Source organism: Corythoichthys intestinalis, chromosome 4 (genome assembly GCF_030265065.1).
Source record: "Corythoichthys intestinalis isolate RoL2023-P3 chromosome 4, ASM3026506v1, whole genome shotgun sequence".
NCBI classification, from domain to species: domain Eukaryota; kingdom Metazoa; phylum Chordata; class Actinopteri; order Syngnathiformes; family Syngnathidae; genus Corythoichthys; species Corythoichthys intestinalis.
Genome location: NC_080398.1, coordinates 29491942 through 29514359, shown reverse-complemented (window position 1 = coordinate 29514359; position 22418 = coordinate 29491942). Strand labels below are relative to the sequence as shown.

At 40.0% G+C, this 22418-nt stretch overlaps 1 protein-coding gene across 5 annotated transcripts in view; it reads left to right on the top strand.

Moving 5' to 3' along the window:
• Nucleotides 1–22418, top strand: part of cnot3a (CCR4-NOT transcription complex, subunit 3a) — a 35574-nt gene that overhangs the window by 6892 nt on the left and 6264 nt on the right. The window contains exons 5-17 of one of the 5 annotated variants that reach the window (XM_057835109.1): nucleotides 1014–1103; nucleotides 1184–1312; nucleotides 1390–1485; nucleotides 1569–1788; nucleotides 7438–7571; nucleotides 7722–7778; nucleotides 12829–13729; nucleotides 16384–16489; nucleotides 16565–16706; nucleotides 20297–20396; nucleotides 20541–20736; nucleotides 20811–20943; nucleotides 21084–21209. In XM_057835109.1, the coding sequence (XP_057691092.1) occupies nucleotides 1014–1103; nucleotides 1184–1312; nucleotides 1390–1485; nucleotides 1569–1788; nucleotides 7438–7571; nucleotides 7722–7778; nucleotides 12829–13729; nucleotides 16384–16489; nucleotides 16565–16706; nucleotides 20297–20396; nucleotides 20541–20736; nucleotides 20811–20943; nucleotides 21084–21209 (2430 nt within the window). Of the gene's footprint in view, nucleotides 1–1013; nucleotides 1104–1183; nucleotides 1313–1389; nucleotides 1486–1568; nucleotides 1789–7437; nucleotides 7572–7721; nucleotides 7779–12828; nucleotides 13730–16383; nucleotides 16707–20296; nucleotides 20397–20540; nucleotides 20737–20810; nucleotides 20944–21083; nucleotides 21210–22418 lie in introns of all 5 variants that reach the window. The other 4 variants (XM_057835105.1, XM_057835104.1, XM_057835107.1 and 1 more) reach the window with 4 other exon arrangements.

Genomic DNA, 22418 nt, shown 5'->3' with positions numbered 1-22418 from the left:
TTTTCATGATATGCTGTTTTTTTGAGATAGGGATTTTTGGTTTTTCTCGACTTTTTTTTTTTTTGCCAAAATCATCAATATTAAAACAATAAAAGGCTTGACCTACTTCAGTTGTGTGTAACGAATCTAAAATATATGTAAGTCTAATGTTTATCAGTACATTACAGAAAACAATGAACTTTATCACAGTATACCAATTTTTTGAGAAGGACCTGTATATGAACGAATGCTATTACTAAATGTTACAAACATGATGTTGGTCTTTGCAAGATACTGAATATATATAATAAAGGTGATTTGCAATTTTTCCAGAGTTAAGAGCTGGACTTTTTTGTGCTTTGACAAACAAAATTCTGAGTTGCGAGAGCTACATGATGGTTGCAAACCTAAATGATTTTTCACATTGTTTTTCACCATTTATTAAACTGAAATGAGAAAGAAAAGAATCCTTAAGAATGGAGCTGCACTGAAACCTTTCAAATGGTCTGTCATGACTGCGGTTTTTCAAGGCTAGTAATTTGTTTTTAAAAGATTGTAGCCATCAGGTTTTTAAAACCCCAAAATATGAGCATTTTTAGGTTTTTGAACTTGTTTACATTATTTCGTGAACGTCTTACCGACTGCATGTAAACGTAGCCAATTTGGCAGATTAGGAAAATTATTGCAAAAACTGCTTAATTGCCACTCCCTGTTAAGTTTAAATCGCATCGTCAACCAAATCTTCCATTTTTGTTATCCAAAAATCTGCTAGCTTCATGCTAACACTAATTGCAGAACCTCATAAATGCGCTAATGCAACTAGCATTTTGTTGCAGCAATTTTTAAATCATTAGCTGCCATTGACAATGATCGATGTCAAATACATTTGAACTGGGAATGCTAATAGTGAATTCTGAAGTTTCCATGACATTGGCGACGATGGACGTCCAGTCAAAATGGATTGGACGTTCTCTCGCTGTCAATGTCAGTGACTGTCCTAATTTTTTTTTCTCCCCGATTTCTTCTCCTTGCAGCGACTGAGAGATCAGATAAAAACATGGGTGGCGTCCAACGAGATCAAAGACAAACGGCAGCTAGTCGAGAACCGCAAACTCATAGAGACGGTACGCTGCAGTTTTGTCATGCATATTCTCCAAGCTAATGCTTGATAATGAAGCACTCATTTCATTGTCGTCGTCTTCAGCAAATGGAGCGGTTCAAAGTGGTGGAGCGGGAAACAAAAACGAAAGCCTACTCCAAAGAAGGTTTGGGCCTCGCACAGAAAGTAGATCCAGCTCAGAGGGAAAAGGAGGAAACGGGACAGTGGCTAACAGTAACGCACATTTTGCACTCAAGTTGTTTTTTTCTCACCACAGCAAGGGTTTAACAATATTTTTTTTCCCTTGCTAGAATACGATAGACACGCTAAATATGCAGGTCGATCAGTTCGAAAGCGAAGTGGAGTCTCTTTCAGTCCAAACGAGAAAGAAAAAAGGCGATAAAGAGGTAAATTAAGTTTCATTTGTACACTACAAACCAATAAAGCCACTACGCTTGTTATTTCCAATTCAAATCTCCCCTTTATGTAGAAACAAGATCGAATCGAGGAGCTCAAGCGCTTGATCGAGAGGCACCGGTATCACATTCGCATGTTGGAGACCATCTTACGAATGTTGGATAACGACTCGGTGCCAGTGGACGCCATTCAGAAGATCAAAGATGACGTGGACTACTACATTGATTCTTCGCAAGACCCCGATTTTGAGGAAAACGAGTTTCTCTATGACGACTTAGACTTGGAAGATATCCGTGAGTACATTTTTTTTTTTTTTTTGTATGGGATATCAGAGTTTCAATTACTTTGCAAAGTTAACAAAAATAAACTAAATGTTTAGGGGTGCACGATACCCATTTTTTGCAACCGATATTGATAACTCCCTGCTACTTAAGGCTGATACCGATACCCGATAATATATATTAGGGCTGCAGCTATCGAATATTTTAGTAATTGAGTATTCGACTGAAAATTCTATCGATTAATCGGGTAATCGGATAAAACATTTTTAGGTAGAGAGCAATTATAGATATACATGAGAAAACAAGACATTTCATCTAACATTGAACCATTTTCAGTCAACCAATGTCTTTATTTTCGATGTAAATTGTTGAAACTAGGGCTGCAGCTATGGATTATTTTAGTAGTCGATTAATCGATGAACTAGTTAGTTAGTACATAGCAAAAGTCCGCTAGCTTAAATGCTATAAAACGCTAATGCTTTTTTTTTTTTTTCTCTACAATTTTTTCTTTACAAAGCTCTTAACAAATGGTTCAGACACATATTCAGTCAAAAAAAAAAAAAGAAACGGCTAAATATACCAATAATCTAAATTACGAATGTATTAGAAAAAACATCAGCTCAAACAAAAACTTGGCTTATGTTGGTCTTAACATGGAGCAGCTGGATTCAGCCATGTGAAATGAGGCAGACAAGAGGGCAGTGTATCCACCCAAATCAATAAAACTAAATGCAAACACTTTCAAAATAAACCATTACAACACACTTTAATTAAACGAATACTCGAAGCAGCAAAATTTAATTCAAATCTTTTTTTTCTAATCGAATACTCGGGTTAATCGATTAATCGTTGCAGCACTAATATATATATATAATTTTTAAATGAATATTCACATGAGTTTTTGAACACCTGTAGGTCAAAAATACTAGTGGTGAATTCAGCATAGATTTGCCTTTGACCTAACCAGAATTTTCATGATGACATGAACATTATTATAATGAACAAAACAAAGACAAGAACAGTTTTGACTTCAAATAAAGTGCCCATATTAATTTTTTCAAAATAAATATAATTTGAGTCAATCACAATCAATCAGTCATATCAATGACGATGTGTTCCCCTGAACAATAAGCACAGAACTAAAACATAAACCGAACAGGTTTTGTGCTTCATCAGCAGATAAAACGTTTGGTGCAACAGGAGAGGAGACTTTTGTCTTCTTGGTCCATGAAACAACTTAACCTGGTATTTATAGGACCGCGAGCCTATCAATAACCAAGAGGCCTCTCAAGAACTTGTAAACGTAACACTGTAAAATGCAAACATTTGCTAATTGCCATAGTAAGATTAATCACTCAGTGATGGAAAAATAAGGCCTCTAGAACAGTAACAAAATTTTGCATACTGGCAAAACAGGAGTGGAAACAAACGCACACATCCCTAACCGCCGACACCGTGCCAAAATTAAAATTAATAGGCCAGATAATGTATAATGTTATTAGATTTATTGGGATGACGTCATAATTCCTATTATCGGACCGATAATTATTGGACCGAAACTTATCGTGCACCTCTATAAATGATGAAAACTAGGAATGGGAAAAACATTTTAGTTAGAAGAAATAAATGAAATCTGAGGGGAAAAAAAGATAACTACCTGAAACAGTACTGTGCAATTACATAACTAAAATGTATTGAAATTAAATACACTAATTTCTTTGTCCTTATATTTTATCCCCGTTGGAATTCCAAATGACTAAATCCATGTTTTAAAAATTGTTCTATTTTATTGACTTTTATTGTATTTTTATATTTTATACAGGTGAATCCTGCACTTGACAAATTACTGTATGCAAAATTAGGTTTTAAAAAAATGAAATCTATTTTTCCCACGGGTTTTAAACAATCTCAAGTCTTAAATAAGCACTACGTAACTTTTCAACCTTTATAAAATATTTTCATTACTTTTGTAATGATATCTCGACTAACAACTAGTTGAATGGCACCTCTTTTATATCTTGAGGGAGTCTGTATCGCTTTTACCGGCACTAATTAACTTTGAGGAGGGTGGCGGGAAACCTGCCACACAAAAAAACAAAAGTGCTGACTGCTTTACGGCATACCTCACTTCCCCCTTTCCCAATTCATTATAAAGACGGAAGCTGATGCGAACGCTTTCGCGCGAATTTTGCAAAGATGGCATAGCAACAAAATGAACAAAAAGTTTTGTCCAAGGAGGGAAAAAAAGGGAAGCTACCAGGGATTAAAGGATACTCAAGAATAAACATTGGCCCACCCAGCTTTGACTCACTGACGTGACGCCTCCCCCCAACCGAACGTGGGGGGGGGGGGGGGGGGGGTTTAGCCACACTAAGTCAGACGATAACAGTCAAATGCTATTGTTTATCCACACTTGGATACATTACCTTGTTACTATTCATCCATTACACAGCCGTTAGACACAGAAATGTCGTTTAATCCATCTGCAGGCGACCGGGAGATCATTATTTCACGACACTGTGCAGATGTGCGCTGGTCCGCATGGGAAAGGCAGTCTTCCTTAAAGCAAAACACAACTGCTTTTGTCCAACGGCGTGGCTAAAATTGACAAAAAACTGAAGTTACATAGTGTTGCTTTAAATTTACATGTCTAGAATACAGTGGTTCCTCTACTTATGAAATTAATTGGTTCTGGATGTAGTTTAGTAAGAAAAAATCTGTAAGTAGAGATGCGTTTTCCATGTACAGTAAATAACTGAATCCATTTCAAGCCCCCCAAAAATTCAGACATAAATCTTTTATAAAGCTTAAAAATGCATCAAAACATGTGACAAATAAATGTTACAATTAGATTATTGCACAATGAACATTAAACCAGAGTTCTGCATAATGTAAAAAAAGACTTGAGTAAAGAATAAAAGTTAATACAGTCATGTAAAGCTGTCGGAACACCTCGTGGCCTGAGGGGCGAATGAAGAGGACGCTGGGATACACACATACAGTAGAGGTCCCTCTAACTGTTTGGATGTCAGGAAGATGCTAGGCAAAAGCCAATAGCAGAGCAGCTATTAGTATGTAATGTTCAGTAAACTCTAGGAGCTGCGAGTAGCAGCCTATCCTGTGTTTTTGGCGTATCGAAACCTGAAAGTTTGTTTATAGTGACGTTCGTAAGTAGAAGTACCACTGTAGTGTCTTAAAGAAGCATTGAAGTTTCTCTGGTAGGTCGTAATTTTGTTCATTTTTCAATTGTGTTACATTGCGTGGAATTGTTTCTGAAAACATTTCTGACATTCTAGGAGTTACTGATTGCTTTGCCAAGTTGGCCGTGAAACATTTCCTTCGAATTGGCATGAAATCTGTTCAAAGTGATCTTAAAAGTCTTGAATCTCGCTCGATGAATTCTGCAGGAACCCTGTTTATTACTTTTTACCTCTGCTTGCAGTTAAAACCTACAGGTTACTATGTATTTGGTTTTATATCTGTTTGTCTCTTTGCTTTTTTGTCTAGGGATTATCGGGGATTATCAAATTTTCATGATATGTTAGTGAAATAAAAGAGTAGAAGTGATTAAACCTTGAGGGGAAAAGTCACAAAGCGGAAGTGAATAAATGTTTGTAGCCAAGATAACTCAAATATGAAAAAATGGATTCATTAATTTTAGTATTAGTTTGTCTTTCATTCTTGCAGTTATTTGCCAGGTGAAGGATTCAACTAAATAAAACTACAGGAACATCCCCCCAAGTAGACGAATTTAAAGCTTCAAGCATATTTGGTTGAGTGGGATGTCATTAGTCTATCTTCTCATCATATCGTTTATCTTGCAAATATGAGTTATTAGGCTAATCTGTTAAGAAGCATTGTTGTTTTCGTCAACGAGGACAACGAAAATATTTCGTCGACGAACAATTTTTTTCATGGCAATGACGTGACTAGCTAAAAACGTTTCTTGGGAGACTAAAACAATCATCACACTCTAAATGTAACTTGAAGCGTTAGCATTAGCATTTAGCGTGGCGAACGTCGTCTTACTGGGTTTAATGTATTGAACATAATGTACTGTTTTCCGACTGAGTGTGTATTTTTATCACAAAGATGGCGATGTCCTTGTAGACACTACTATTATTACTATTATCGTCTGTTACTGTTCATTTGAAATTGTTGTAAACCTTTATCATTGGACAAAAACGTTTGAATTTCACAGACAAAAACATTTTGAGTAATTGTCGACTGAAACCAGACAGAATTTGTTGAGTTTTCGTTGCCTAACACTAGACAAAGATGAACACATTTTGAAATGACGAAAATGAAATATCACTAGGAGTAATAAATATTTTGGTCCCAAAGACTAAGACAAAAATTAAAAGAGCTGCCAAAAACAACACTGTTATGAAGTTATGGCTAAATTTATTTTCTGAACCCGGTGACCTTTGACTTTATAACCTCTTTTATTTCATTTTACGAACACATCCTGCAAGATGGATAACAACTAGGACTGTCAAATGATTAAAATTTTTAATCGAGTTAATCACAGCTTAAAAATGAATTAATCGTAATTAATCACAATCTATAAAATATGCCATATTTTTCTGTAAATTATTGTTGGAATGGAAAGTTAAGAAACAAGACGGATATAAACATTCAACATACTCTACGTAAGTACTGTATTTGTTTATTATAAAAATAAATCCACAAGATGGCATTAACATTATTAACATTCTTTCTGTTAAAGGGATCCACGGATTGAAAGACTTGTAGTTCCTAAAAGACAAATGTTAGTACAAGTTATAGTAATTTTATATTAAAACCCCTCTTAATTTTTCGTTTTAATAAAATTTGTAAAATTTTCAATCAAAAAATAAACTAGTAGCTTGCCTTTGTTGACGTCGCCGAGCGGTGACGTCACATGGGCTCCCGGCCGTTCTTCCACAGTGTCTTTAACTACGTAAGGTAGTGATTGAAATGCACCACAAGGTGTCGATAGCGAGTTTTAAATTACTTAGAAATCAAGCCAATGAGTGTGTTTTGTCCCTCGACTAACGCCATAGTTCCCTGTTTACTGGTACTTCACTGTCATTTGAATGCTGGCTTCACAACGTACGAGACCTCTAATAGTTTGTATATTGTGACTAAATATTGCCATCCAGTGTATTTGTTGAGCTAAACGAAATGTTTGAATAGAGTTTGACCAAAGTCTGAGTAAGTTTTATGTGTATTTTGCATAGCTATTTCTTTTTGTGAACATTATTCTTTTTGAGAATAGGAATATTATTTTTGTTGTGCTTTCACGAAATGATACTTATGTTTGTTGTGAAGGAGTTGCCGAAACTTATGCCAATAAATGGCGCGGTCCAATGAACGCCTGTGTCCACTCGCGTTTCTCTGCCTCTTGGCTCTCAATGTGCAAAAAACGGCGTCATTGTAATCTGTTTGAGGCAATGCATGAGCGGGTCATTCCGCGCATGCGTTAAATGCGTAAAATGTTTTAACGTGATTAATTAAAAAAATTAATTACCGCCCCTTAACGCGTCTTGAACACAGGTAGACACAGGGAACCGAATACATAACCCCTCCGCCTTCCGTAGGTTTCACCTACTGACGGAGGTAAAAATCCAAGAATATTCTAACCTTTTGGTTCTTACGATGATGTCCGTTTTCTCCAAGCTGCAGCATTAGTGGCCACGTCTCCGTCGGGTCAAGGCAACATGGAAGACGAGATGTACCTCCACTCGAGCAGCACTCCCACTTCCACCACCTCGTCGTCACCCATCCCTCCGTCGCCGGCCACTTGCGCTGCTGTGAGTTTTGTCATTGCTCTCCATCAGCTTGACCTTTAACCTAACCCTCTAGCGAGCCCCCCCATTGTGTTCCTTCTAATCCACCGGCTCGTGTGCTGACTCAACCTTTCCGAAAAGTGGATTATCACATGAAGGTATCTCCTCCTATAGGAGAACTCAGAGGACGATAAGAAAAGGGGACGGTCAACAGACAGTGAAGTTAGTCAGGTGAGAGGCTCTCATCTGTGCTGTGTGGCTAGATGAACAGTTTAGTGGCACGCTCTTCAGCCTTGGTCCTGAAGAGTCCCTTCCTGTCGGTAAAAAAACAGCACTTTTGTCTCTGTGGGACCACGGCTGGGGACTTCTGGTTTGGTTGTCTCATCTTCTGCTTATGTTGGGCCTCTTTAGTTCACACTACATTTTCCTCTGTGTGCACTTGAAACATGTCCGCACGTACACGGATGTTTTTGAAAAAGACAAAACACACACAGCGGCGTGTGGAAATGTACGTAAAAGCTAATAAGTCGAGCTTTCATAATAATTTAACATGTTTATAAATAAGTTAGGGAGGGCCCCGATCCAATCATGTGATTGGAAATCGGTGATTTTAACGGTGGTATTAATCAATTACAGTTTTGTTTTTGACATGAGACAAATTCATAAGTACACTACCGTTCAAAAGTTTGGGGTCTAAGTGACCCCAAACTTATGAACCGTAGTGTATCATATGGGATTTTTCATTATGTACACTACGGTTCAAAAGTTTGGGGTGGCTTAGACCCCAAACTTTTGAACGGTAGTTTACATCAAGGTGTTACGACACAGATGGATAAAATGGATTCTTTCACATTGTTTTTGTAAGACGGTCAGTTTAAAACACGATTTTATGTAAGACTATTATTAGCTGCCTTTCCAAGTCAGTTTAAAAAATGATTTTGTGTAAGACTATTATTAGCTGCCTTTCCAATACGTTTTTTTTTTCTTTGCAAAATAAAAGCGATTTTACAGAAAATTTTGGCAAGTTATGATGGTAACTTAAGCGTGTTTCCATTAGAGCTTGTTTCTTTAAAACAATCTCTCGGGAAGTCTGATTCCTGTAAGATTTTACTGGAGGAAGATGAAGGCCAAAAATCTGTTGTGTGTGTGGGAAAATCAATCATATGACTGGGTTTACCGCGGTGTATGAATACGGAAAAATGTGCATTGCACTATTTCCTTATATTTTGCTATTGAAACATCTGAAAAAGCTATTGAAAGCGTAAAAATGATTTTTGGGGGGAATTCAGGTATTCTTATTACTACTTTGTTGTGAAATATCCGTTTTGAAAAACTGCATACCGTAATTTCCCGAATATAAGGCGCACCCGTGTATAATGCGCACCCCAAATTTACTTGTAAAATCTAGGGAAAATTATTGTACCCGTTTATAACGCGCACCCTAATTTTAGCACCAATAAATAGAAGAATACAAGAAAACAGAGCTTGTGTACAGATACAGAGATGTCATTTTACTGACTGGTGAAACACAGCTCAAGCATAGCACATTGGTAGTTCAAAACATTAACGTGAACTGACAATATTTACGGTATTAATATGATTTGACAACTTCTCCAACTTACCAGAATCTAGGAGAAAACAAAACAGGTGACTTTTCTTATAAAGACTGCTGTATAACTTGCTCGTTTCCTCATGATGAATAAATGTTTCTTCCATGGATTGATACGGTAAAATGAAAGTGAGAACGTAAGTCGGAAATCCGTGAGAGCTCATAGCTGTCAGCACGAGAGTAACAAAAGGAACTATTGTTATTTGGGTTTGAGTTTCCCGAGGGACCGATATAGTTGACGGACACAGGAAGTGTGTGTCCTTACATTTGTTATGGTCCGAATTGCGGAGCTGCAATAAACGTCGACTCAAATGAGTTCAAGAAACTAAATTCTGTGCTTTATGAAGAGTGAAAAAAGCGGAATTTAACACAGACGAAATCATTCGGCCGATTAGAGTGAAGTATTACCGAAACAAAACGGTGACGTCACGTACCGTAATGGTCGGCAACGGGTTGCCGCATACGTTTCTTCAACACAACGTGGCCGTGTCAATGAAAAAAAATCGGTTTATATATATATGTAATACATATATATTTCTGTCTCCATCCATGTACCCGTTTATAATGCGCACCATGAGTTTACCAGTTGATTTTGGGGAAAAAAAGTGCGCGTTATATTCGGGAAATTACGGTATATCATAATAATTCATGAAAACCAGTTTGTCCTTTGTTCGGAGTCAGCATTTCGTCAAACTTGGTAGGAGTGATAGACGAAAGAGTTTGTTTTTTAAACGATTGATAAAGAAATTCCCACAAGATAGGAAAAAAATATGATCCAAATTAGGGATGTCGCCATCTGATCCCGTGATCGGAAATTGGACCGATAGCGCCGTTTTTCAGAGGATCGGAATCGGGTGAAAAGGATCGAGTTTTTAGATTAAAAAATATATTTGTGTTTTCCTACTTCATGCTTGTACAGCCTCTCACTCTCCTTCCTGCTGCTTTTCTTGGTCAGCAGGCAGCTGGAGTTTGCTACTTAAAGTTAACGATGATTGTCAGGTTTGTAGCTGATATGGCGAGTGAAGGCTCTGTAGCTCTACGATCAAAAACAATCTTCGTTGGCTAGAGGCTGTTCTCGTCAGCGTGACCGTCAAAGCGTGAGTGAATTAGACTGGGCTTACTCCTATGAATTATATGAATGTTATGGAGAGTGATTAAAAGTATGGCGTTAAAGGTGATGCAATGAAAAATGTGGGTGTGCCTACAGTTTGTGCTGGTGCACCTTGAGAAAAAGTAAATGCAAAAGTAAGTGTGGAGCCCTCGCAATAAATATCGCAATGTTAATGTTTTTTCCAATATCGTTCAGGCTTAATTTATATATATATAATTTTATTTTTTTACTTTTTAAGAGGTAAAAAGTAACAAAATCATCCGGAAATACAATGGCATTGCCAAAAGATACAGAAATGTACACTACTGTTCAAAAGTTTGGGGTCACTTTGAAATGTCCTCCTTTTTGAAAGAAAAGCAGTTTTTTTTCAATGGAAATAACATTTAACTAATCAGAAAAACACTCGATACATTATTAATGTGGGAAATGACTATTCCAGCTGGAAACGTCCGGTTTTAATGCAATATCTACTAGAGGTGTGCAAAATTTTGCGATTCTTAGATTATTCGCAATTCGGCCGCGGAAGATTCGAGAACGATTCACAAACATCCAAATTCCGATTATTGAAATATGCCAAGTAAAGCGAAAGTACAACACACTCAGCGCGCTGCGCGGTCTTCGGCACAATGAAGAACTGAGCGAGAGTAGCTAAACATCAAGCTTCTCATTACCCGGCCCCTCGGGTAATGCCAATGCTCAACTCACGGCTCTAGCTCAACTCATGCCACGAGATAAAAAACACAACAACATACCTGACTGCTGCCGAAAAGCTGCTACAAAGTACATCCGCATATTGTTACGGTAGATATCATTTATATAGGACTAGATGCATTATAGATTTGATAGCGTTAACAGCACATCTACAAAAAGCTAGATGCGGGCGTTAGTGAACGGCCGCCATCTTAAGGCAGTACACTTTCCTGCAAGGCTGTTGTAGCGAACCTAATTAACTTTTTATCTAAAATACTCCCAAATAGGTAAAATATTGACTTGAATCTATCTTTAAAATAGTTTTAAAACTTTCACATGTCGAAAGTAGACAAAAGGGAAATTATGGAATAATAATTTTAACAACTTTAACGGTTGATTCACAACATTAAATTAATTGAATGTAGTTTAAAGCTGCTGATACAGAATGGGGACTGGAGTTTTTTATTTACTGTTATTTTTGTATATTTGTTTACTGCTATATGTTAACTTGATACTGAAATAGTAGTTTGGTTTAGCCTGAGAGTATTTTTGGGTCAAAGAAAAGAACATTTGTGACACACAAAACAACTGAAAAGGTGCTGGAAGAGTGCCTGATGTCATCTGTCAACAACAATGAAGGTAATGTGATCTGGGGTTGCTTTGGTGCTGGTAAAGTGGGAGATAGGTACAAGATCAACAGGATTTTAAATAAAGTAGGCTATCACTCCATTTTACAACACCATGCGGACAACGTGTGGACAACCTGTGGACCTGTGGACAACGCTTGGAGCCGAAAGCACACCTCCAAATTATGCAAGAACTAAGAAGCAGGCCGCTGGTATTCTATCTGTAATGAAGTGGCCAGCACAGTCAACAGACGTCAAACAGTTTGAACTGTTGTGGGAGCAGCTTGACCGTATCAAGCTGACCAATCCATCTTGTGGGAGGTGCTTCTGGAAGCGTGGAGTGAGGTTTCTCTTATCTTCTTTCTTCTCAACAAATTAACAGCTAGTACACCTTAGGTCTGCAAAGCTGTAATTGTTGCAAAATGAGCATTCTTTGGTAAGAGCAAAGTTTTGAAGGAAAAAATGATTATTTAAAATAAAAATCCTGATTTCCAACCTTGTCAATGTCTAGACTATATTTTCTATTCATTTTGAAACTCATTTTAAAAATAAAAGTGTGACTTGTCTGGGTGACCCCATACTTTTGAACGGTAGTGTATATGTTTTATATACTCTGCAACATTCCTGGAAAATGCGGAAGAGGAAGTACTGCAACATGTTTGGAAATTTAGTTCATTTTTTAAAAATCCGGTATCAGATTGCAATTTTGTATCGGCAGAATCTCAAAATCAGGTTGCGTCTGACTCTGGAGCAAAAACATGTGATCGGGACATCCCTAATCAAAATAATTGTTTCCTATTCGACCACCAGGCTTTGTCATCTTACGGGAACCAATTGGTCCCCAATTCATTTAAAGAACGATTTTCTTATTTGGGGTAAATGATTGCGATGGAAAAACATGGCCTCCAATATATCATTATTACTAAAAATGGTATCAGTTGCCCGGGAAAATCTGTAGTCTTACAGTAAGGCAAGGCAAGGCAATGATTTTGTTTATCACAGCATTCGAATTTCAAGCTATTTACTTTTTATTCATTTTATCCCGTGGGTCGCAGGTTTGAGACTGCTCTCCATTATGAATGCAACAAAAACATTGAAGAAAAATTGCACTGAAACATAACAATGCACTCCCTTTTTTAAAAATATCCGTGTACATGCAGGCATGAGCTCAATACAGCAAATGTCCCGTAACTGTGTCCTAATTGATTTTTTCTTCTTCTTTTCATGGCGCGTTTTGGCTTCCAGTCACCGGTCAAGAACGGCACACCCTCCCTGCTGTCCTCCTTCTCTTCCACCTCCACGTCCGGCTCGTCCTCATCGTCGTCCCTTGTCTCCATGGCGAGCGTGGTCGGGGGCGTCCCGGTGGTTCCCACCAGCAGCGGCCTAATAGGAAGCTTCAGCAGCGCCGTGCAACAGCATCAGCATTTGCCGACGCATCAGCAACAACAACAAGCTCAGCCGCAGAACCAATCACAGCAGCAACATCCTCCCTTGTCCAAAGCTTCGGCGCCCTCAAACAGCACCCCGAGTCCGCCCGGCAACCCGCTGCTCCCGACGTCTGCTGCGCCGTCGCAGCCCGCGCCAAGTGCGCCTATTTCATCAGCCGCCGGTTCTTTGTCTCAATCTTCATCCGGGTCCACCCCCGGTTTGGGACTCGGACTTGGATTGGGTTTAGGCAAAGGCAGCATCACGGGGACCAGCAGTGCCAATCAAATGTCGGCGTTAGGTTTAGGGGTCCACTCCACACCTATGAATACCATGGCGGGGCTCATTTCAGGGTCCACGCCAGCCCCTTACGCGCAAGCGGCGGCAGGCGGGTTGGGTCTAAGCGGCACCAGCAGCACAGCTTCCAGCATTTCGGCGGACAGCGGCACTTCTATCATCACCACCTCCAGCGGCGTCACCACCAACGGTGCGGCCACGGCGCTCGGCCTTCTCGGATCCGGACACGGCTCGCTGAGCGGCGGAATTTTGGGCTTGGTGTCCGGGCAGAACGCGTCGCCAGCCGCCTCCCAGGTGCCGCCCAGTTCTGTCGGCGCCTCTCCGGGAGTGGTCGGCATGATGGGGGGCAACGGCGGGAGCGTCGGAATGGTCGGCAACGTGCCCGCGCGACCGCCTAGTGGACTGAAGCAGAATGGAAGCACAAGTATGTGGACTTGTGTTTACTACTTTCCAAATGCTTAGTATTTTTTCTTAAGAGACGGACAACTCCTAGTTCAGTTGTGTAACTTAGAAACTTCTTAGCTTTTATTTACCGTATTTTACAGATTATAGGTCACTCTGGAGCAGGGGTGGGCAAAATATTCCATAAAGGACCGCAGTGGGTGCGGGTTTCAGTTCCAACCCATCAAGAGGAAACGTTTTCACCAATCGCAAGCGCAGTCAGTTGATCGCAGTCAGGTGCTTCTTGTTTCAGCAGAAACCTCATTGGTTAAACTGTCTCCGGTGGATCAGTTAGAACAAAGAGATGGACCATTACGGCCCTTGAGGACCGGTTTGCCCATTTACCTCTGCCAGTCAAAAAATGTGTTGAAGAAAAAAATGACGCACCGAACTATAAATCAAGGTTTTTAGGGAAAATGACGCAAAATGCTAACGCAAAATAGCTCAAACGCAGACACTAGTATTACTCCAGCAACAAAAGAGCAATTCAAACAAATTGAATACCGTATTGGCCCGAATATAAGATGGCTCTGGTTATAAGACGACCCCCTCTCTTTTAAGACTCAAGTTTGAAAAAGACTTTTTGAACATTTTTATACAGAAAATAGTTACAGTAAATCTGAAACAAATGATTATAACAATATATTTGAGAGAAAAAGCATGTTATTTTGCCTCATTCAAATCTTAATATATGAACATTTAAACATGTAAACTAAAGTGCAATCACATTCATAAATGAATGGCTTCGGGTTTTTGAAATGTAAATAAACCAAGCTTTGTGATAAAACAACAAAATTGCAATAACTGCATTAACCATCAAAGTGAAGTTGAACTATAACTGTAGTCTTGAAACAAAACTGAATAAGGAAAAACATTGCAATAAAATAATGCAAACTGGTTAAAATTGAGAGTAGCTGAGATCTGTCATGACAAAACATCGCTTCAATGATATCTGGCGCCTTCTAGCGTCGTGAATGGGTATAATGCCTAGACCGCGAATATAAGACGACCCCCACTTTTTCAGTCTTATTTCAATGCAAAAAACACCGTCTTATATTCGGGCCAATTCAGTAGTTGTCAAAACCACAGCCTCTAACTCATGGTTTTGGATAATACTGTACTCAGCTCACCAACGGTCCCAGTAGCTTAGCTTTAGCGGTTTCCCATTCTCTGCAATAACACCTGACTTTGGTTACTAGTTTCCAGTGACCCAGGTTGCCATCCTCTCAGGCCACATTTCACATATCTTCTTCATGTGGCTCCACGCCACGGACAATTCAAGACTGTCCAGATTTATGTAGTTATTTCGTTATTTTAACCTAACCCTTATACAGTTAGGAAAATAAGTATTTGAACACCCTGCGATTTTTCAAGTTTTCCCACTTAGAAATGATGGGCGGGCTTGAAATTTTCGTGGTTGGTGCTTGTCCACTGTGAAAGAGGATCTAAAAACAAAAAAATCCAGAAATCACAGTTAATGATTTTTTAACAATTTATTTGTAATATACTGCTGCGAATAAGCATTTGAACACCTGAGAAAATTGATGTAAATATTTGGTACCTTAGCCTACAGTGGTCAAACGTTTCCTGTAACTTTTCACCAGTTTTGCATACACTGCAGCAGGGATTTTGCACCACTGCTCCACACAGATCTTTTCTAGAACAATCAGGTTTCTGTGCTGTCACTGAGAAACACAGATTTTGAGCTTCCTCCAAAGATTTTCTCTTGGGTCCAGTTCTGGAGACATGCTAGGCCCCTCCAGATGGTCACAGCTCCTTTCAGGCCATTGACCACCACCTACTGTGTAGTTTTTGGCTGATTCCTCACCAATCTTGGCATCATTGGGACCCTACGAGGTAGATCTTGCATGGAGCCCCTTTCTGAGGGAGATTGACAGTAATGTTTAGCTTATTCCCTTTTCTAATAATTGCTCCAACGGTGGATCTTATGTCACCTAGATGCTTGGCAATTGCCCCGTAACCCTTTCCAGCTTTGTAGGGGTCTACAATTCTGTCTTTGGTCTTGACCATGTTAGTAATTGGAGTCTTCCTGATTGTATGGGGTGGACGGGTGTTTATATGCAGCTAACCGCCTCAAACAGGTCAAAAAGTCGGACTCAAAAAGTCCATCTCCAATCTACTTATTCATTGGACTTTTTAAAGGTGACTAACAGTTCTTTGAGGCTTACAATTCTAGCTAATACACAGGTGTTCAAATGCTTATTTGCAGCAATATAATACAAATAATGGGTTTTTTTCCTTTAGATTGTCTCTCACAGTGGACAACAACTACCATGAAAATTTCAAGCCCGCCCATCATTTCTAAGTGGGAGAACTTGCAAAATCGCAGGATGTTCAAACTCTTATTTTGCTCACTCTATTTCCATTCGAAATTAACATTGACAGACTTGTGTGCAGCAGCAATTGTTAGAAATGTACATTGTTGTAATACAAAACAGTAGAGGCACTGCTGGTGCCTACTGGACTAGAGACATCCAAAATCAAAGAATTAAAATGAAAACGTACATAGAACTTTATTAATTCAATAAAACCGCTCCGAATTGATCGTTTATAATCATTATACTGATTGCACTGATATTAACGTAAATTTTCCGGGATGTTTTTCATCTCTCTTAGGTTACAGTGCAGTAGTGGCGGAAAGTTCCACAGAATCGGCTCTCAGCACACCGAGCCAGTCTCAAAGCAGCCAGCCGTCGTCCCTCAGTTCCTCCGCCAGTCAGCCGTATGTCAATGTTTCCGTTCTGCTTGTTGCACTACGACGGATAAGATTTCAAATTTGCTTCATGCTCCCTTGCAGGTTGGACAACGGCCCCAGTTTAATCAGCTCCATCACCCTGCCGCCCAGCTCGCCGTCGCCCTCGTTCTCCGACAGCACGCCCGGTGGAGGGAGCCTACTCAACGGGCCGCACTCCTACACGCAGGCCTCAGAAGGCCTCAAGGTGAGCCGCTAATTGATTACACAAAATCTTAATGTGGGCATCTGACGGATTACTACAGGGTGCCGTGCCACTCTGAGATCAACGCTCACGCACTGATTAATTAGAAATAGACTTTTTGAGTTGTCGTTTATTGCTTCAACAAATAAGCAAATGAAATCCCTTTAAAGCAGCTGCTGTACATACAATCCCTGACAAAAGTTTTGTCGCTTATCCATTTTGTAGAAACAAGTGCTAATAACCTGACTTTTAATGACGAAAACAACAATGCTTTTCAGCTATGTGATCTCTAAACGTGGCACCAACATTTTTTTTTTTTACCCAAACATGTCTGGTTGCATCTATTCATGGGTGGACCCACTCGGGCGTGTTTTGGAAAATGAAAATGAAACTGCCGTGCAGTAGCTGTTGGGTAGGCAGGGCTTTCCCACTTCCAAAAACAGTTATGAGGTTGAGTAGAGTAGCTTGTACTGTGAGCGAAGAAAGACGAGTGAGAACCGAATGTGTCCAAGACTAGGACCACGTGAACACATACAGTGAAGAAAATAAGTATTTGAACACCCTGCTATTTTGCAAGTTCTCCCACTTAGAAATCATGGAGGGGTCTGAAATTTTTATCGTAGGTGCATGTCCACGGTGAGGGAAATAATCTAAAAAGAAAAATCCAGAAATCACAATATGTGATTTTTTTAAAAATTTATTTGCAAATAAGTATTTGAATTCCTGAGAAAATGAAAGTTAATCATTTGTACTGTAGCCTTTGTTTGCAATTACAGAGGTCAAACGTTTCCTGTAGTTTTTCACCAGGTTTGCACACACTGCAGGAGGGATCAAAGGTTCTCTGTTGGGTTTAGATCTAGAGACCGGCTCAGCCATGCAAGAACCTTGTTATGCTTCTTACGAAGGCAGTCCTTGGTTTTCCTGGCTGTGTGCTCCGGGTCACTGTCATGTTGGAAGACCCAGGCAAGACCCATCTTCAATGCTCTGACTGAAGGAAGGAGTTTGTTCCCCAAAATCTCACAATACAAGGCCCCAGGCATCCTCTCTTTAACACAGTGCATTCGTCCTGTCCCATGCGCAGATATACACCCCCGAAGCATGATGCTACCACCCCCATGCTTCACAGTAGGGATGGTGTTTTCGCGATAGCAGTTATCATTCTTTTTGCTCCAAAAACGGTTAGTGGAGTTATGACCAAAATGTTCTATTTCACTCTCATCTGACCACAAAACCTGCTCCCATGACTCGTCTGCATCATCCAAATAGTGATAAGCAAACTTAAGATGGGCCTTGACATGTGCTGTTTTAAGAAGGGGAGCCTTCCTTGCCATGCATGATTTTAAACCGTGACGTCTTAGTGTAGTGGTCTCCAAACTATTTCACATAGGGCCGCAGTGGGTGCAGGGTATTGTTCCAACAAAACAAGACGACACCTTTTCACAAATCTGGTATTTTACAAGTGTAATCAGTTGATTGTAGCCAGTTGCCACTTGTTTTAGCAGAAACCTCATTGGTTAAACTGTCTGTGCTCGATCAGTAGGAACAAAAATCAGGACCCTCGGCGGCCTTTGAGAACTGGTTTGGAGAACCCTGTCTTAGTGTATTACCAACAGTAACCTTAGAAATGGTGGTCCCAGCTCTTTTCAGGTCATTGACCAACTCCTGACATGGATCTTACATGAGACTCCAATCCGATTGAGATTGACCGTCATGTTTAGCTTCTTCCTTTTTCTAATGATTGCTCCCACAGTGGACCTTTTTTCACCACGCTGGCCTTAAATGGCTCCATAGCCCTTTCCAGCCTTGTGGAGGTGAACAATTTTGTCTCTGGTGTCTTTGGACAGCTCTTTGGTCTTGACCATGTTATAAGTCTTAGTGATTGTATGGGGTGGACAGGTGTCTTTATGCTGCAAACGACCCCAAACATGTGCATCTGATTCAGGATAATACATGGAGTGGAGGTGGGCATTTAATAAGCGGACGAACAGGTCTTTCAGGGTCAGAATTCTAGCTGATAGACAGGTGTTCAAATTATTATTTGCAGCTGTATCACACAAATAAATAGTTCAAAATCATGCATAGCAAGGGTGTAACGGTACATGTATTCGTATTGAACCGTTTCGGTACTTGGTGCTCGGTTCGGAATGGAGGCGTACCGAACGAGTTTCTGACGTAATGTAACCCTTACTTTTCGTGGCTGTGAGTCGATCGGGTTACAGTTTGTGTAGATTATATTTACTCTGTCCTCTCTACTATAATGAGGACCAACAAGGACGGACAGTAAGAAACGTCAACGGCACAACAACGTGGCCGCCGCGAGAACGCAGTGAAACACGGCGGCCACGTTGTTGTCAGCAAAATGCACACCAGTCACAGTGCGGCCGCGTGATAGACGCGTCCCAGAAGCGGCTCAACGCGATGCACGCGAAAAGAACGGCAGAGTTTATTATTTGACGCGAGACGCGGCCCTCCTGCGTCAATACTACTAGCTAGCAGACCGGGCAGACCGGAAGTCACTCGTGTAAAAATACGGTGGATCTGGTCGATTTTCAAACTAATATGCAATCGTAACCCACTTTTTGAGTCCATCAGATCTCTTGAGTGGTAGATCGGGGCACAGTTGACTTGTCTTTGTTGATTTACTGCTGTCTTCTCTGCTATAGTAATAACCAACACGGCCCCGTGTTCAATACAAAACCCTCCTACCACCACAAAACAAATAGGAACTAATATTCTCATAGGAACTAAAGTTATACAACATAAAATATACAATATAAACGAATACTACATCACATTTGTAAAATACAAACACAAAGTAAATAATAGTCCATTTAAATAAAATGAAATGAGCTAAAACATCTGTAATTAAATTATAAAAATAATACACAGATCCTGCTTAAACAATTAAATTTATTAATTTCTGTGTGGCGCTTTAACTTGAGAAAATCCACCAATAAAGCTTTTGAAAACCGTTCATAAGAAAAAAAATTCATTGAGGCATTTCATTTGTAAAATACATACATACAAAATCTTTCTGTGTGGCGCTTTAACTTGAGAAAATCCCACAATAAAGCTTTTGAAAACCGTTAATAAGAAAAAACAAATCATTGAGGCATTTCATTTTTAAAATACATACTGTACATACAAAATCTTTCTCATTGGGATTGCTTTTCTCTTTAGCACAGGACTTCTTTTTTCTTCTTTCTTTCAGAAAGAAAGCTGACCAATACACGGGGTCTGACAGGCAAATTGTTGTTGGATTATTATCTTTAAATACCTGCTACTTTTTGAGCAAAATTCTAGCTTTGTATAGGCTACTGTTCCTATAGTTGAAAGCACAAAAGTGTGTAATAAAAAACTCGCACATTTATATTTTGCATTTTGATTTCTTACTGTACGGAAAATGAACCGAACCGTGACCTCAAAACCTAGGTACGTACCGAACTGAGATTTTTGTGTACCATTACACCCCTAATGCAGTGATTTCTGGGTTTTTCTTTTAAGATTCTCTCTCTCTCAGTGGATCCACAAAGTATTGTCCTGCAGCACCCCTGCTCTAACCTTCTGTTCTGTTCTTGTCTTTGTGTGGTCAGGCTCCCGAGCCTCTAATCTCCCTGAAGGCCATGGCAGAGAGGGCGGCCCTGGGTTCGGGCCTTGACGGAGAGATCCCCAACTTGCACCTAACAGAGCGAGGTCACTAACTCATTAGCAGCCATTGACGGCGATAGACGTTCAATCCAATTGGACCAGTCTATTACCGCTAAACTGTGTTTTCAAAAATACTTTTGACTAACTACCACTGCACATATTACACGTAAACCCTTCTGGATCCCGCAGACATCTTCTCGTCATCGGCAGCGCCTGGCACGCCCGCCGCCCCACAGCCATCCGTGTCCGAGGTCAGCATCCCACCGTCGCTCGGCGTCTGCCCGTTGGGACCCACTCCCCTCCCCAAAGACCAGTTGTACCAGCAGGCCATGCAGGAGTCGGCGTGGACGCACATGCCGCACCCGTCTGACTCGGAGAGGATCAGGTGAGACGGAGGTGGGAAAGAATCTGCAGCATTTTTAGACTTTTTAGTCTAACTTAGCTTTTCTCTGTCTGTAGGCAATACCTGATGAGGAATCCGTGCCCCACGTTGCCCTTCCATTATCAGATGCCTCCACATCACTCAGACTCCATTGAGTTCTACCAGCGACTGTCCACAGAAACACTGTTTTTCATCTTCTACTACCTGGAGGTGAGCTTGCGTTGTCTGCTCAGTCCAAAAAAATTTCAATAAGGATTTCATTCAGTCATGAATTTTCACAGATTTTTGTATCAATACTCTGATTAACATGAGTGACGCAAATACTCAAGTGAGTTTTTGAACTTCCAAAGGGCACTAAGGCGCAGTATCTGTCCGCCAAAGCGCTGAAGAAGCAGTCATGGAGGTTTCACACCAAGTACATGATGTGGTTCCAGAGGCACGAGGAGCCCAAGACCATCACTGACGAGTTCGAACAGGTTAAAAACTTACACTCCGACCTCCAACCAAAAAAACGACAAATTCAAATTTTGCACTGTAGAGCGCACCAGAGTACAGTGGTACCTCGACATACGATTCTTTCGTCATCAGCCGTAAAATTTGAATCGTCGTTTGTCTCGACATGCTCGAAATACGACGATTTACAACAGCGTCGCAGTTTCATTGTTTTCATGCAAGACGGCAGCACGGTGGACTTTCTTGTGAGAAAAATCAACATGGGTCCCAAGAAGGTTAGTGCAGGTGGTGAAAAAAAAAGGAAAAAGGTGACGCTTACCTTTGAAATTAAGCTGGAAATGATGGAAAACTATGAGTGCGGTTGGAATATGTCTGATCTCAGCGGCCCTCCGCCAACCTCTGTTCGCTAATCTTATAAGTTAAGGTGACTATTATGATTGTAACATTGCAAAAAATTGCCAGCTTTGTCAAGTTTTTAATCATTTATTTCAGAACTTGTGCAACACAACATGCCTATTGTCCGCCGCAGCTGAACATGGAAAGTGAAAGTAAAAAGTCCCAACTCTGTCACGTCAGCCACGCATGTTCAGGTACACCACGCAAAACACGTTCGCCACATTAGAACCAGATTCGTTACATTATTACAGGTATTATTATTATCATTATCATTACTATTATTATTATTATTATTCCTGTTTGTATTCATAATTTATTTGTTTTGCTCTGTGTAATTGCCATTTGCAATAGTACCAGCAGTATTTATTAAGGATTTAGTGTAGGTTTTTGAGCTGTGGAAGGAATGAATAGAATTATAATGTATTCTTATGGGAAACTCCTGCTCGACATATGACCATTTCGACTTACAAACAAGGTCCTGGAAGGAATTCACTTCGTATGTAGAGGTACCACTGTATAATGTATTCTTATGGGAAAATCCCGCTTGACATACGACTATTTCGACTTACAAACTAGGTCCTGGAACGAATTAAATTCATACAGTGGGGCAAATAAGTATTTAGTCAACCACCAATTGTGCAAGTTCTCCTACTCGAAAAGATTAGAGAGGCCTGTAATTGTCAACTAAGTAAACCTCAAACATGAGAGACAGAACGGGGAAAAAAACAACTGAAAAAAACTGAAAATCACATTGTTTGATTTTTAAAGAATTTGTTTGCAAATCATGGTGGAAAATAAGTATTTGGTCATTACCAAAAGGTCATCTCAATACTTTG